This window comes from Cataglyphis hispanica, chromosome 19, assembly GCF_021464435.1.
Source record: "Cataglyphis hispanica isolate Lineage 1 chromosome 19, ULB_Chis1_1.0, whole genome shotgun sequence".
Lineage (NCBI taxonomy): Eukaryota > Metazoa > Arthropoda > Insecta > Hymenoptera > Formicidae > Cataglyphis > Cataglyphis hispanica.
Window position 1 is genome coordinate 1,653,992 of NC_065972.1, and position 18,661 is coordinate 1,672,652.

Sequence of the window (18,661 nt, forward strand, 5' to 3'; positions counted from 1 at the left end):
AAAACATGTGGCTAATATCTTCGAAATGTGATAATAACTGCAAAATACAGAACAAAAAAGAGAGAGAGAGAAAACCAGTAAGTTTACTATATGTATGTACAAAAACATTTATGATACGCTGTATATGTAAGTTTTTGTGTATTCCTCTTATTTAATAAACATTTATACGTAGCTAGGTATCATAAATTTTGTTTGTTACATATTAGTATATTTAATATTTAACGAGAAAGGAAGATAATGGAAGTATTATATTACTAATTATATATACATATATGATATATTATATTTTTTTTTTTAATTGAAAGAGAAAGAAAAATCGTGTACAGTGTTTGTATAAAAAGATAGAAAAAAATATTCTCGCGCTTTACAAATATTTTGTTTATGACAATTTCCAGTATTTTATTTTTACGCAATATCAGAATCTACAAATATTTCGTCCTGGCAAACAGGCGCGTACGCGCGTATGTTGCCTATTAGTAATACCATGAAAAAGCCACGCCAGTAAATATTAAAAAAATATACATGAAATATTCATAAGTACAAACATAAATTCCCTCGAATTTGCGATCAATAGAGCGTTTGTTTTTCTAAATTCCACTTTTATTAACCATTTGTTACTACAAAATAAACGTGTTTCGCATTTCTGAGCTGTTCATTGCAACATGAGATCGATAAATAAATTAGAGAAAACCAATGCGAACTTTACAAATTTATGCTCTATGCAAATTAGTGTTTAGTTCCTGAGATTTTATTGAGTTTTGAATTAAGTTTTGATGCTTGAAAACTTTGAAGCCTTTTGCTTTTGAATTGTCGACATTCCGTATTTTGCTTAAATTTTATGTTTTAATTAAAAGCTTTTGAACTTGAAATTTTTATAAGATAATAATATATATAAACATTTTTTTTTTGTAACCAACAATATTCACAAAGTTTATTATTTTCTACATTTTTTTAAGTAGAACTACATTGTAGAAACTACAATTTTTAACAATCTCAGACATTTTCAAAGTTTTAGTAAGCATATAAATTTCCATAATATTGTATAGATTTGAAAATTAAGATGCAGCATTTCTCCAAATTTATACATTTCAAGTTTCAGAAATATACTAAGGATTTTTAGGACAATTTGTAACTTTCTAAGATTAAAATCGCTCCAATAATTTAAAACATAAAATTTATGAATTTTTTGCAATTTCTAAATCTTATTTAATTTAAATATTCTATATTTTAAAATAGTAAAGATCCAAACCTTCGAAATATTTATATATTTCTCAGGTTTCTAGCCTAGATAAATCTTTGAAAGTTTGGAAGAGAATCAGAGTAGGTTATTTCCGAAAAAAAGGGCTTGTTTAGGATTATTCAGGAAAACTCGGCATTGTTGGACAAGTTGTCCTGCGCACAGGGGAACGCCTCGAAATATAGTTATTATACGGCGATGCCGTCGGGTCGCGAGCTAGCTCTCGTATATTTACGCGCGTGTGTGCATGTACGTGACCCTCGAGGCTGCGAATGGAATATCGATGAAGGTGTGAGAAATATTTTGCTCGGTAAAAATTCTCGAAAAGGCCTTGTCTTTATTTGAGAGCCGTTGCCGTCTCCTCGGAGACCAAAGGAAATGAAACGTGTTTGCCACGCGAACATTCTTTCGCGAGGAAACGAGATTACGCTTTCCCCAGAATGGAAATAACACTTAGAGGATTATACTTAATGTCTTTGACTCTCCCTTTTCCAACTGAGTTACCAAAGTAGACAGTTTCCCTTGTTATTTTTTCTTTTTATAAAATCGCACATGCAAATGCATACATACAAACTATATTTTTCAATACTTTTCATTCTGCTTTCAATGATTTAAAAAAGAATTTTTTTATTATTCTAGGAGTTTATTAGCCCACATCAATCAATTCAACCAATTATATAATGCAATTTAATATTGAAAAAAATAAAATCCAGTTTGTTAAAATCAGCATCAATTATGATGTTGATGTAAGTGATTGATCGCACAAAGAAAACTAAGGAGAACTAATACTAGGAGGATCGAATAATACATATATTTGTTGTTGGAGCGTTTCTTGCGGCGAGTAAACACTGACCGCAACCAATAAAGTACGATCGTTTGGCGGTAACGTGTATTCGGCGCGTATATCACATCCCGTACCAGTACTAGACCCCGATTCGCACGCAAAAGACCTGGAATATCGATTCCCCTTTTGCTGGAATGCATCGGCGATGCATCGTCGAAGCGTATTTCACGTGCGCTCGAAGCGACGACGAGTATCGGAACATCGTCGGCTCGTTTCAGCGCCGCTCTTGCATATTCATCGAAAGGACGAAGGGGTTAAACGAACTTTCGCATATGTCGCCAATAACTTCGTAGTTTCGCGGTAGACCTCCCCCGCACGTGGCTTAACCCTCACCCCGGCGGGAGGGCGGTTCCAGGACAATGTGTATCGACACGCACGTGGTGTGTGTTCGGAAACAGGCAGACGCCTGTATATTCTATGTACAGGGAACATATTCTGCTATAGAGCACGCGATGAAGATTTTTATCGAGAGAGTTTGCTCTCGTGCGCTTTTATACCGAGCACGACTAACAAGTGTCATACAGGCGAACTCTCTTTGACTTTTCCGTACAATTAATGTTAATTCGAAGCAAAAAAAATATGGAAATTATATTTATCTTGAATTAGAAACACGCAAAAGACGACATTATGTCGATCTACTGGATAAAAAGTTTGTAACAGCGCACCCATCATGATGACAGTTTGCTAACGAGAACTATTTAGTGAAACGTTTTCCCTGCACTACTAAATAGCGTTACCGTAAGGCTGTTAGTCGAAAGTTGGAGATCGCTAATCATATAATCCTTTGAGGATATAACGGCCGTTAGGTTTCCTTGAGTCTCGTTACGTTAAGGCCTGACCTGACGTTGATTGTCGCAATTCCAACGTATTGATTCGAAATTTGCCGTTATGCCACTGGCATATAACACCTTGTTGGAACATTCCGTATAGACGTCAACATGCGCGAGCACATCCTGTGCGCGATCACGCACAGGGCAACGTAGTTTGTCTCACGTAATTCCTGTGTGTGTACGTGACCGTGTGTCTCAACTCATATCTCAAAATTACTCGCATTGTATTATACACGTTGCTGTGGCGGAGACGCGTTGACACCGTCGACCGATACGATTGGTTAATACGTGACGTCTCGGAGTTCGAAGTTTAGTTGGTAGTTAGTCGGGAGGATATAAGTCAGGGCGACGGATGTCGACAAATCTCGAGGAAACGCTCTCGATGTATACAAGATATGTATATCTCGTGTATAAGAAACGACATCGTGCTGTTTCTACGCAGCTTGTCACCTAACTTATTTTCCACGTTCTCTTAAATTAAAAATGTCGCACTTGAAAATCAGTGAAACACTCGTACTTTGCTCCTCCGTCTTGTGTTTCGCTGATTATGGCAGGAAAATTTCACTGAAAAAAATCAGTCACTAACTGGTTCTTTTTATAAAGTGAGAATTTACTATTTGTAATTAATTCATAATTAAAACTATTGCTATAAGTGATAATATATTAATTTTATTCAGGAAAATAAAACATAATCCTAATGTCATTTTTCTTGAATCTACCTTTTTTTTTTTCGCTGCAAAAAGCAATTATTCTATTTTAATTGAATGAGAAAGAACGCAATTGAATTTTTGTAGCAAGATCCACGGTGCGATTAAGCATACATAAGTGAACCACGAAATAGCCAAATGCCGGCCGTCATCCCCCTCTCGCTATTAAAACGATGAATAACGGCGGGGTTGGTCCTCCGCAGCATAAAAAAAAAAATGGGCGAGCAATGAAAACGAGCCGGTGATTTCGCCCGCGTGTCGACTCGAATTATAAATCATCGCTCAAATGCTCATTTCGGCCGATGAGCCGCGCGGCACAAATGTGATTCAAAATAAACGTTAAAAGCCGGTTTCCGCTTCGGACCGCGTCCCATCACGCGTTTTATCGGTCGTTGAAACGATGGCGCACCGGATGTACGTGCACGTATACAAAAAAGCAAATCCGCGCGTCGAGAGTCGGAGGAAATGTTGGCGAAATGATTCCCGCAAATTTATCCCGCTCTTTCGCATTTTCCACTTCCATGTCACGTGATTAAAGTCTCAAGATGCGAATTGATTACTTGATCCTTTTAATTTTATCGACAAAGATAAAAAAAAAATATATATATTGATTGTCAAGTCTGGAAAATTTTATCAGATTTTATTTTTTGATATTTATTGTATTAAGTTGATAATTTAAATTTATCTTAAAATTTATTTTAAAGTTGCTTCAAAAATGATGTCTTGAAATTTAAAAAATTGTTAATTCTTTCTTTATTTTTCCAATCACGTATCTTAACTACTGAGACTCATCGAACTTTTGATATATCGATAATCTCTGAACAGGTTGCTTGACGAGAAGAAGGAGCTTCCAGGTTTCATATAAAGTTTGACGTTTTCGTTGTCGTTACCTTGCGTTTCGCGACACGTGGAACAAAATGTCTCCCGGTGGGTTTCTGAAAGGAAAACACTTTCAAACAAACTGATGGAGAAACGTCTTGTCCAACAAGAAAGAACTGATTGCGAACGTTGTTACTTTACCGAACATCACCGTGACATTTTCGCAAAATTGCATTTCCCAAAACGATAAAATTATTTACCATCATGTGTGATCGATTTTTATCGAGGGAAAAGAGTGTCTTCATATTCTGTAAAGATTAAAACACGATAAAAATCCATTTTTTCTTTTTAATATTCAAAGTTTTGGAAATCTGAGATCACAGACTTGAATTAATCATTGAAACTCAACTGTGTTTGATGACTTTAAAATATGATGAGATTCGAAAACTTATACATCTCAGATCGCAACAGACTCGATTCGGTCAAGGACAGAGCACCCTTCTTCGCAAGATCAAGACATCTTGCTTTGAAAAGACGGGATCTCGGGTCTTAGAGAGAAAAAAAGCGGATAGCAATCTGTATAGAAGTCCCGCGTTGTCTCTTTACGGAGCTTTGTACGATGTCAGACCAATCTACCACCGAGCGCAATCTGTACTCGAATGCCCTCTCCATTTCCATTATTGGTGAGGAGTTGCTTGGCACACACAATAGCGAAACGATTGCTCTATCCGCCACGCTCTCAGATCTATATGGATCAATATAGTCTGAGAAACGTGTGTGCGTGCATGTACGTGTCGTAAATATGTCTCGGGCCTCTATTAGAAATTTAATCACACACACACACGTAACGCGACGAAATTGCAAAACTCATGTTCATGCAAATACGCGTTTTCACTAGTTTAAGTGTATTCTCGCAACTTTTCTCGATAATTATCGCAAAAATGTTGCTGTGCATCGTTAATTACATCGTGACAAATGAGCGAAATTGAGTTGTCGCTATTAATCAACGTGAGTTCTCTACACGCGTTTGGGAAAAATTCAACTGATAACGATATGTCATAACGAGATGTAATAAGGATTGATTGTCTATCGATTGTACATTTTATTAGCTCAACCATTTCGGTAATTAAAACGATGTCAATTCGTTGAAAACGTTGTGACAGCTGATTTTTATAATCCAGCAGTACAATATAAAATGTCAAAATTGTGCATTGTGCTGACAAATTTTTTTATCGACCTTACAAAAACATCATTTAAATTAGCGTGTCATTTAATTCCCTGTCTTTCTTGCCATTACATTCCGCCGTGTTCGCTTTAACGCCAGTCAAACGCCACATTGAACTGACATTAAAAAAAAAAAAAACACTCGCACGAGGCACGTCCGTATAATTCGATGCGTAATCCTGTGTGACGTAATCCTGTGCGGTAATCGCGATTAAACTCGAGTGATTAAATGCCGTAAATCTACTCCGACGGATGATCCGATAGATTTCGATGCCAGTACTACCTGTCCATAACAGCCGCGGTGTAAACTGCAATCGATATTTCGCACTTCGCAATTAGTGTCGGACGTATAATGTCTGAGGCCATTAGATGGTCGAGTCAATCGCATTGATTACTCTCGTTTTTTTCCAAACGAAAAAATGCGTTTGCAAACGCGGGGCGATGTAAAACTCGAAAAAATTGATAAAAATCCTTGATTCGTTGATTTTTTTCAAATATTTCAAACATGAATCTATTTTCTTAACTTTAAACTTGAATTTGATTTCTTACATTCTAGAGTTCCTATTCTAGAGGACCCTATCTAAATTATAAATCTTTGAAAATTTTTTACTTGTACTTTTTAATTATTTTTATATTTCTTCAAAAAGTTATATTGATACATAATTAAAGTATGCAACGTAAAAACATCTGACTTGATTCTTCACGAGCTAAATACACAACAACAGTTCATACGCATGTTTATTGGTTTAATATTTTCGGATAATGTCCTGTCATGTAATAATAGCGCGGTTCGGAAATAACGGCGGCCATCGATCACGTATTTATTATTATCGGGCAGCGAAGCGCAGTTTATCATAATTTTACAGCAAATAGAGCCGTCCGTACCATCACACGTCGTAATTCAGGCTTGACTGACACTAACTCCGCGGGATTATCCCTTCTGTTCACCTGAACTCGCATCCTGCGAACCGATATCTATCTTTCGGAATGACTTTGAGGTTTAATCGGTGCTGCCGAAAGCCAATGATTAACGCATCGATTCGCACGAAATAGTCGCGTACAATATACGAGAAATAAAGAAAATTTATATTACATCGCAACTAATTTTATTTATTTTTTTCTGTTTCTTTTCTTTTTATTTTATGTTTATGACAGTAACTCGACGCGATGTTTTATCAGAGATTTATCGCAAAATAATTAATAATAAATTACAGTATTTATCAATAATATATTTATTAATATATCCCCATTCTTGTTCTCGATATAATTAAAATAGATGTAACACATTCACAACTATCGGCTTGTATAGCCGACGACAAATAGATGAATACGATGCGGGAATAGTATAAACAATAATTTAGCATAATCGCGGAGGACTAAACAGTACGACTGTCCAATAACCGCGAATGCGGCGATCGCAAACATTGGCTCGCCCCCTCGCCCTTACACCTCTCATCCTCCACCATCCTCGTTTACCCCTAAACTACGGCCACCACCGTACTTTACTGTCGTAATCCGTGGGTAAACTCCACATAATGCAGACATACGCGGTAACGCGCCGTCGAAGCTGCCCTTAATGCCCTCTGGTCTATGGCTAAAGCCGCCGTAGCGGGAATGTTCATGCATTGTAATCCCCCTGAGCACCCAAGAAAGAGAGAACTCAAGATTCATAAATGCAAAACTAACCAACTCACTCGCTGCCACGATATAATCGGGGAAGAGGGAAAAAGTTGAATACGGACGATAAAAATAGGCTGCATTCGTTGGCCTGTACGATACGTGATATATGAAAAAAAAAAACCTCGCCTTTTTTTATAGGTCAAATCATAAATTTCGAAGAAAACATTAAGAATTATTTTTGTGCAATATGTGTACTTGCATTTTATTTTATTCAAGCTTTCAAAAATTTCTATCACGTTATTCTAAATCTTTATCGAACGAAATTTATTTAATTTTCAAAAAGTCGTTGATTAGCTCTTGAAGACTCGCAAGATAAAGAATTTCAAAAACTTGATATCGCAATTAGCTTTTCTTTTTTATAAATTTGTTATTTTATTTTATTACATTTTCAGAAAACGTTGAGATCTCTCTTACACATCGAACAATTTTTACAAACAAGCTAACATGTGTAATCTGTTATGATAAACTATTGATATGTTTTGTTGCATACATTCTTTTGTGGCTGAGCATGAATCGAAGTCCCTTGTCGCCACGCTCTTTGAGAATTGAAAGCTCGCGTTGCAACAGGTAAAATGTGAGTGAGACAGCTTTTCTTTTCTTCTTCTTCTTCTCTCTCTCTCTCTCTCTCTTTCTCTCTCTTTCTGTCTTAGGATGCATAATGGACAGATGACAAAAAAAAGAAAATCATGAAATAAGGAACGCGAGGAACAGAGAGACGAGAGAGAAAAAAACGAATCAATAAACGGCGAAAGATCGACACGCACCAAAGAATATAAGACGAAAGAAAGCACAAAATCTCATAATTCCGATTTAAAACGGTTTAAAGCATTGTCCATTATTCGCAATGCTTATGCTAATATGTATTTCGCGGAAAGCGCGATTAATTTTTCCAGGCACCTTTTTTTATTTTTTACTTTATCGTTTTTATATTCTATTTAATCTTTTAATTATTCAATTAGAAAGTAAATATTTAAATACCCAAATAAAAAGTTTGCAAGTGCAAAAATCTATAAATAAAATATCTGCAGGATTTCATCGATTATGTATCACTCCATTGTTACAATTGCGAAAAATATCGAAAACATTGCGGTATCTCAAACATTTCAAATCTAGACATATGTACGCGAAATAAAATAATTAAACATTTATAGCATTCGGCTTCGATGTTGCTATTGAAATTGATGAAAAGATTTCGCGGCTGCTGATGCACGCAATTAACTAACAATGATGTTACGTAACTTATGATGCGCTCCACGCTCGTTATTTAGATTGCAAATAATTGGACGGGACAACTTTCAGCCCTACTATTAGCGAGGCTCCCCGGGGGAATCTCTAAACGTTGTTATTTTAACACCGCATGCCAAGGGAGGAGAGGGAGGGTTCGTGGAAAACTTTTAACCCTGATTCAACGCGCGCTTCATCGGATTGGTGGTTCCTTAAAAGTTCCTGTTATTTCGCGGCACGTTTCTCGTTTTCCGACTCAGTTTAGACGAATGAACAAAGTGGTAATTACACCACTATACTCGTTAACAGAGTTTACCGAAAACAAGAATGGTAACAATCGGCTTCGCGCGAGAAGCTCGCGATATATAAATGTTGAAAATAGTATATAAACGAGAAATTGTTCATTTAAAACTTGATCAAAGTTTTACATAGACGTATATTTTATCGAGTAGGGAGCAGCAGAGATGAAAAAATATATATATATATATATATATAATCCTTTTATATTTTAAATTTTAATGAAACTCAGGATATTTAATTTCTAGTTATTTAGATTCTCTGAATATTTGAATCTCATAATGTGAAATTCTTTGGAGAGGGGGAGGGGGATACAGATTGTTAAATTTTTGAATTTTTACACAGCTGTGCGGATGAGCAAATGAACAAGTAATTGGAATAGTAATAAATAAATATATTCTGAAAAAAAAGAAGAGAGAATATTCCCTGTTTTATAGAATAATTTCGAGATATTTGATAATATAATATTATTTGAGATGGAAGGGGAAATAGAGAATTTCAAGGATTATTATACATAAAACACATCCTCGAGACGAATTGGAATAATCGGATCCCCTTTGTCAGATGGATATAATTGAGTTATATAGCGCCTTCCGTACGTTTGCAAAATATCTTATTTCCTCTATATCTATTATATCCTCACATCTCTCTCTCTCTCTCTCTCTCTCTCTTTTGTCGATGAGCCTTCGACTCACCACATGAATTCCGCCATGAAGCGTTGCTCGAGGCTGTAATCCAGATGGATTTGGAAATTCGCAGGAAGCATTGTGGTTCCTCCGAGGAAGGAAGAGCGTTATAACGACACGGTACGGCATTCCGGAGAGAGAGCATGGTCCATGATGCCGCTAATGCTCTCTCTCCTCCCCCTCCTCCTCCCCCCCCCTCCCGCGCGACGCGCGCGCGCGCGTTTTCGCAACCGCAAAACCTGCTCGTGTCTCGCTCGCGTAAGGGATGAAGGAAAGGTAGGGGAGGGAGAGAGATGTGTTGTAGGAAAGGGGATGGCACCGAGAGGCGTGGGAAGAGACAGAGCTTAATTACGCACTACCTGAATATGCACGTTGGGTAAATTGCTATTAGTGGTTTCGGAGACACGTTAAAATGGTTACCACAGCAACGGCTTTCATTTCTGTCTCGATGACAAAGGGAACGATGAAGAGTGATGAGAGTCGGCTTCAAGCTGCGGTATCGGCCTGCCCGCGGGATTCATCGAATGCTCGTTTTAAAGCCTCGTTACGCGCGCGCGAGAAAAGTACGAAATGTCAAAAATGTCAATTTCAATCTTCAATAATCGCGAATTGTATTTCGATTAATTTTAATACGTTATTCAATTGAAAGCGAACATGAAATATGTGTTTGAGAAAAATTTTCTTACAACAAGTATTTCTCACATTTGAGATTCCAAATACAAAAGAGAATTTAAATGTCAAAAAATTGATCTGCTAAAAATGTAATTCCATTACTTCAGCACTTTCAATTTTCGCGCGATACACACGCAGTCTCAAAAATCCAAGTTGCCTCATTATTTAATTGTGGACAAATAAATCGAAGAATTTTTATCATGTGTATAACTCTGTACATAGATCTCCGTTTGCAATAAATCTCCCTTACTCAATATCACGATTTCCTACACTAAACTCATGTTCGCGTATGGGCACGGCTCGAAACTGAGATGATGATTAATAATGGTAGAAGGAGGGAGAAAGGGTGTTTGTACCGAACGGTACATTTTTTATCCGCGTTAATACGAGACTAGTATCGTTTCGTCGTAACGAGAATGCGAGAAGAAGACGGGACGCGGAAAGAAGGGGGCAAAGGACAGGCGGAAAGAGAGGGAGCAGAGAGAGGGAGGGAGGGGGAGGACGAGAGGAATGGAAAGGGTGAGCCGACAGGGCAATGCATCAGCGGTTAATGAGCAAACTTTAATATTCTCCCGGACTAAAACCCACCACCCTTACCACCACCTATCTTGCGCCGACCACGAGCCAGCCCCTATGCTCTGAAACTCGAGGGTGGAGAGAGCGGGAGGGTAAGGGTGGTGCGGAGAGGGGTGAGATGACACGGCGAGCGCGATGCACACGACTGCCATAATTATTGTGCGCCAGCGGAAGAAGGGCGAAACAACGCCGTGAGAGAGGGATCGGTGAGGTCCGGGCTGTTTGACGAGGGTGGTGGGCAAGGGGGAGGGTTTGGGTTGGAGAGACGCGGTTCGTACGCAACGCCGGAGTGTTCTTTTAGAAACGGGATTCGGCTTCAAAGTCACGTCAGCATTCATTAATTTCACACAGCGGGGGTCCAATTAGAGAGAGAGAGCAATCGTGTCGCGTTCAGTTGAACGCTGAAAAAAGAGCAGTCGCTCGATCGCGACGATGACGATAGTTAATTTGCTTCTCTTTTTTTTTTACGAACCGAATCGGAGTCATGATGAATAAAGTTTCGTCTCGTTCCATCTCAATTTGTCTCTTGTCACTGTTGCGGATTCCATGACGCTTTCTCAAAAGGTACAAAATTCTCGAGAGAACATATTTAATATGCTTCATTAGTTCCATACTATTTACTTTTTTTCTTTAAAAAAAAAAAATGTATTATAATTATAATTTTAAAATATAATTTACATACACACATACACACACGTTACTTGTCAGAATATTTGAGATACATTTTAATTAAATCTAAGTCGATGGAAAAGGGAAAAAATTAAAATTAATTTAAAGAAAAATACACACTCTACTTTGCTGCGATATGAAGACGTACGGAATGGAAGCTACTTCACTTTTCGCTTTTTTTCGTATCGTCACGTCGTACATTCTAAAAGGGGTATTAAGCTCGAATATGAAGCTTTTTCGCAAGTATCAGCAGGAAATTCTGCAGCGCTGCGACCAAGAATGTGTTAACGACTTATGGAAGGATCGTGAGAGGTGAGAGAGAAAGAGAAAGAGAGGGAGGAGAGGGTGGGAAGAGTGCTTCGCGCGCGATACAATAGTGACGTACCGCCTTTTGCAATTATGCGGATGTCGCATGCGTTCTCGGTACAGCGGTGATGGGGTGCGCAGGTAGTTTGAATTCGTTTCAAAGGAAAGTCCGTGGATATAATATCAGAGGAATGATTTTGCAGCGAAATTTCATTATACCGAATACCAACTAAACGAAATTTTCATTATTTGATTATAAATCCCCGGCGAACATCCGCATTAACTCGAAAATGTTAACAGGAAATAATTTCCAAATAACATTAATATAGCTTTATATGTAATATCGGGAGATATTATATTAGTAATACTCTGATATAACTACAGAGAGCAATCCAAAAGAAATAATTACTAATAAAATTACTGATAAAATACTAAAATTACTGATAAAAACCTTATTGTCACATATGTATTGTCACATGTGTAATTTTTAAAAATTTAATGTTCAAAAAATCGAACGTACAGTAAAATTACATTTATTCGACTAATTAATTTCATTGATATTTTAAAATATTTTTAAGCTTAACACCTTTCAAAGTTACACACTCTACCTAAATAATTCTGTAATTAATTGAAAAATAATACGTCTCTGAATGATTGTAGTCGATTCTTTTATAATAAAAAATTTCTTTTTTTAATTAATTTTAATTCTTTATTTTTCCATGTTAAAGAAAAATGTTCATATTTTATCATTTTAATTTTTATATCAAGAAAACATTTTTTTTAATAAAAATGTATTTTTTCTAGATTTTCCGCGTATCTCACATATTCTTTTTTCATATTTTATTCAATTTTCATATATGGGTTTCGTACCCACTTTATATTGTACGCGTTATAATTTACACATAGACAGGTCAGGGAGCTTGTCTTGAATGTCGGCTCGGCCAGGTGTAACATCAAGGTCCACTGAGCTAGCATAGATCCCCGATGTTAGTCGGCATTTTTCCAAGCGACTTTACATAAGGGGATTAAAGCGAAATCGAGCTTTAAATTGATAGACAGAGAGGGAGTGTGCCATTGATCGGAGCCGGTTTCACTTAAATCGCCGATGATGCATGCTAACTGGCAGTCGTGCCCATTAGTGATCGATCTCCCGAGCGATGAGATTGTCTATAGGTCCATACATGACCATACTGATGCTCGTAATTGGTTTCATCGGCATAACTAGCTGTTGTGTCTGGCGTCTTTCATCATTCAAACGGAACAGCTCGCAGATGCACGATAAAAGAAACGTGCTAGTTATAAACTTTAATAAAGAACCCTCTGATAAAGATTAAGTTTAAAATATTTTTTTTTTTTCAAAGGAAAGTGCGTCCAATTACGCTTTTGTTTACGTAACTGACTTGTTTGTTTATTTTTTTTTTTTTTTTGCACGATGTAAAAAATTATACGATTCGCCAAAATGGAAAATGTATCTAAAGAAATTTTTTTTAAGGATTCACATACTTTGTTATTTTAGTTTATACAGTTCCTCAAATTAACTGTATTCACTTTTAACTTTATAATGATCGTCTGCTTAAAATGAAATACAAATAAAATATCAATTTTGCATTTTCTCTATAGCTTGAGGATCAAGTCGGATAAATTAATTAATTGTTAACTCTCGAATTAAATGTTAATGCGTACTTCAAAGATAATTTAATTAAAATTATAATGATATATTAACTGATAGAGATCCCTTTACGGTAATACGTCAGTGATACCGCGCATATTTTATGCGCCAGTACAATGGTCGCGGCTCATAATTTATGTATCGTCGACGATGCATTTTCAGAGAAACGGCATTACATAATTCATTGAATTTATACGAGCAGGATAGCAAACTCTGTACAGACTATAACGTCATAAATCATCATGACTTGAAACAAGAAAAATCGAAGGCAGCGTCGTAATATTTTTCGTCAAGAATTGTTTGCAATGAAAAGTAATAGTTTCCGATCGTGTAAATTGAAAGCATGATACATATTTACTTTAACTCGAATATACTTATAGTAGATGTTACAAAACTTGACTGTCAAATCTCTCTCTCTCTCTCTCTCTCTCTCTCTCTTTCCTTTTCTCTTTTTGATTTAAAAATTCATATTTAATTTAATTTATATTTTCGTTAAATAAATATTATTTTAATTAACAATGTTTTTTTTTCAAAAATATTGTTTAAAATATATTTTTCGGAAAACTTGCTCGTTTATAAAAAAAAAAAAATGAGAGCTGGATAAAATTGTATATATTGAATAAATGTCAAAATATGTCGACATTAATAGAGAGCACAATTTCAATTTTATATATAAATTCAATATTTTTTGACAATTTTTTAAAATTTAATATTTGGAAATAAATTGTTTTGGAAGTGTTGAACTGCGATACACGTGAGAAAATCGCTTCGGGCATTTATTATTGGGGCGGTTTATAATGTCTCGTCAAGCTACACTAGCAACGCGAGATGCACGCTCTCTGCGAAGGAGTTGTGCATTATAGATTATTGTTATCTCCGTTGTTGCGCAATCTACATATATATAGTTGTATGTTATCCGACAGTCTCGGCATATTTCATCACGAGCATACTCGCGGTAGACGATTGCAAACACGTCATCACACAGAGCATCGTATACTGATGATGCATGATCAAATGTTATTTCTTTTTGTCCTTTTTATCCAACACATATTATTATCACATTATAAAAACATATCGCCGTAAATTATTTTTTTGTAATTTGAAGATACTTATTGTTCTAATGCTCTTTTAATTGTAACCAACTCTCTTACAAGCGCGATTTTTCGTTTTACAAAATAATACGATATCTATAGTTTAGTACTTTGACTTGAGTATAGTCCGACTTTTTCTAAATCTCGACAAAGAGAAACGACAAGAACGACGGAAATGGAAAGATTCCGGATTGAATTCCAGAATATGTTAATTAATTACGCATCGTCAAGCGTGATGGCTTTTATTATCGTCCTTTATTATAGTCCTTTATTATCGTAAGTGATTTGAAATCTCGTTTGTGACGATTCCGCTTTGCAAGCGTAATGAGAGAACGGAAACCTATAATAAATAATTGGTCTTAATCGTACCAGGAAAAGAAATGTCTCATCCCAACGAGGAAACTCGTAGTACATCGCTCTGCGAATACTCGAGAGAGATTTTCGCTCGGTTGATTCGCAGTTGCTATCATTAATTGGACAGACAGCGATTTCTTCATCGAGATATAGTCTTTCCTACCATTTACCGAGTTGTAAGAACAGTGTAATCTCCGGAAAGAAATGCGAATCTTTAGATTCATAAAAAGGAGAGTTTAACTAAATTATATCATAGATATTAATATAATAGATTAAAAAATTTTATAAAAATAAACTTTCTTATTTCTAGACAACAGGCAATTATATTAATCGCCTGTTTCTATGTATAACACATGTAGCTTACCAATACGTTATTTTATAACTGTGATTATATGCGTAAATTATGCAAATGAATTAATAATCAATTTGTTCATTGCTAACCACAAATGAATAATAATTATCCATTCGTTTGTATATATGTATATATATTAATAGATATATCAATGCGATTATAAAATATATCAAATTACTGGCAAAATATGATGTATCACTATTTGCTGATAAAATAAATATTAAATAAAGTAAATTTCAAAGCTTCCAAAACTTTTATTAAAATCTCTTTGATATTAAGTACGGAATATGTGTATGGTTGAGATTAGAAAATATTACTTACAATTTATTTGAAAATTATAAAAGAAAATATAATTCAAAATATAATAAAAATAGCTAAAGAGCATAAAGAAAAAAGTAACAATTATATATCAAAATATATTTCTTTTTTAAAACATTTCTCATTTAAAAATATAAGAGCTATAAAATATGAAATTTGAAATAAAAATATAAAATGTTCTTGTAATATGACACATCCAGTTTGCAGTACCGGTATAGATTAGGTCATCTGGAAAAGATCGCTACTTTAACCAATAAAAATTCAAGTATGTATTGTAAAAAATATCGATTTGTTCGCCGAACACTACAGAGCAGGTATATATCCATAAAATTTTCAGTCGCTTTTAATATACGGCAGGAATTCGGCAACCGGTTTGTTTTTTCAACGAAATAAAATGTTTTTTCAAGCGAGCTCGCACGTGTGTTAGTGTGAGACGGATGATATTGCTACAGTAACTAAAATAACAACCTTATTTCATACGGCGAATTTCCATTTCGGCGAAAAGCCCGCATTCCCATGCGTTCACCTCGCGTGAATTACATCTGGCATGCGACCAACTTTGCTCATAATTATCCGTGTAATTTGACCAATCAAACGATACGCTCTCGAATATCGCGATATCGAAGATCCACGATTTTGGTATTTATCCCTTCGCACACTCGCTCGTAAATTTATAATTTACGGTATTAATGCTCACCACCGGCGCGCACGAATACGTTACTATACCGTAGCCATTAACGCCATGAATGTAAAAAATGATAAATTTTTCATAGCCATCTATTCTTAGAAAATACATACAAAGTTGATTATTCGAAAGTATCAAAGTTTACTGTCGCCTCTTTTCGATTGCTCATCTCAATATACCCGTTATTTCGTATTCTGTTATTGAGTGAAGATTGTAATAATTCAAAAGCTCGAAGGAAAGTGGAGAAAATAGATATACTCCTCTCAAATATGCAACAATGCAGGAGGAACAACTGATAACGAGCGACATGAATAAAGGCGACGTGAACGTCGCCTATGTATTATACCTATCTCTTCTCTACACTTGCTCAAAGAGGGTCCATTGCCGTTTGCCGTTAATGCAAACGAGGGATCAGCCCTGTGCCACTTCCGTTTTCCGGCCAAAATAGCTCGTGGTCCGCTCGTGGACCGTTATAGCGGACCCTGACCACGGTAGGGATGGCCCCGCAAGTCTTACCTCGCGGCGCAACGGGAATGCGCAAGTTCGGAAACTAGCAAACTTTGCATCGATACTGAATTATGCGATACTCGTGATTCGAATTCACCTGCACCTCGATTGAAATTTGCTCCCTCGATTTTCAGCAAATAAGCATTCCTCCGCGTCTGTCTATCGATGCGAAAGGATATTTTTCTCAGGATTTTTCGATTTATTGTAGAGAAGTAATTTTTAATTTAATTTTATAAGAATTGAATTTTGAAATATAAATTTAGATAGAGATCGCGTGATTATTACTGTTTAATCTTATATTATTTGCTCCTTTCTATTAGTTTTAATTTAAGAAAGAACTTTAAGATAAAGTTATATTATAATTAAAGATAAATGGTTTTAATAAAGTTTCTCATGAAAGAACTCTATTTTTATTTTTATATTAATTTTATAAGAAAGTTTTCTCTCTTATCTTTTTCTCTTTCTCTCTCTCTCTCTCTCTCTCTCTCTCTCTCTCTCTCTCTCTCTATAATGAAACAAATAAAATATAAATATAAGAAAAATATAAATACAATTAGACAAAATACCTTATTTATATACTAAATTAATATGTTCCTAGAGAGAGAGAGAGAGAGAGAGAGAGATGTATTATTACTACAACTTAATTATAATATATTCTGCCTATGAAATTGCTAATGAAAGATTGTTTTAAATTGACAGAAATCCGAACATTATTGATCATCATGGGAGAAACGACACTCTTTTACCAGCTAGTAGAGAAAAGAGTCGGTTTCGTAGTTTGTCCTGGGAACAGTACGATCCAGTGCATCAAAAATACTTGGAAATTGGTGAGTAATGTCATATTTATATAGCTTTATAATGCACAATATAAAATATCTGAAAACATTTTTAACTTACCGAAGCAGATATTATAATAAAAAAAAAAAAATTATAAAACTTTAATTTAATTTCGTCTTAAATTATCTATATTAAAAAATAAATAATAATATAATATTGATATTATATCAAATTTACAAGTTTTCGTGACACTATTCATTTCACGTTGTCATTTCTTCTATAAAGTAACTGAACTGAAAAGTTGAGAATTAAAACGAAGAGAAAAATAGTCCATCAATTATTAACTCCGATAAGACAACTCGAATTACCAAGCTCTTCCTTGTGTGATCGCCATCATATCTTCGATTCAATTTCACCGAGTGGCCTATTCTGGACATTAATAATTACAGCAAAATGCTCAAACTTGTCGTTCCCATTTATCGGAATTAAATTATCAGCATGCGCAGAGCGAATGCAAATGGCTGAAAAAAACGCAGATGCTCTTCAGGCTCTCGGAGCAAATATCGAGACCACCGTTCGCGCGAATGGCTCATCTCGAGAGCAGCCACTCGTCCTTCGATTAGTCTTCACTTGGCGGTACATGTAGAAGAAAACGCGCTGGCTGCCGAGTTAGCTCGAATTAGAACGGGTCAGATCCCGGGCGAGCTTTCATCGTTTCGTACGTGAGGGAAGAAAGGACGGGAGATGAAGTGTCGCGCCAGGAACACGGCTTGCCACTCGTGTGTAGCTGTCCGAGTTCCGCGGAAAGAGCGACCGCAGACTTTTCACGAAGCCATTTTTATTGTGAAGACTGCGCGGTGAGCTCGAGCACGTCGCAGATGACGCGAAATGAGCCCTTTGGCCTGAAAAAAAATCTGTGGTTTATTCCACGAGTTAACGTGCCCCAGAGAGTCGGACGCCAGCGCTAATTACTCCCTGAATTTTCTCTAATATCTCTAACATATTGTGTCGTTCACGTATCACCGCGTTTGAGAATAAGAAGGATGTCATATGCACACGTACAACTGTCATTAAAAGATAATATAATAAAAATTAATAATATATAAAATAAGCATATAAAATATTGATACATAAAAG

At 35.9% G+C, this 18,661-nt stretch overlaps 1 protein-coding gene across 3 annotated transcripts in view; it reads left to right on the top strand.

The window, feature by feature from the left end:
* The window catches only part of LOC126856512 (neuroligin-4, Y-linked-like), a 147,382-nt gene that overhangs the window by 98,043 nt on the left and 30,678 nt on the right, over nt 1-18,661 (top strand). For all 3 annotated transcript variants that reach the window (XM_050605065.1, XM_050605067.1, XM_050605066.1), the window contains one exon: nt 17,447-17,574. In XM_050605065.1, the coding sequence (XP_050461022.1) occupies nt 17,447-17,574 (128 nt within the window). The remainder of the gene's footprint in view (nt 1-17,446; nt 17,575-18,661) is intronic.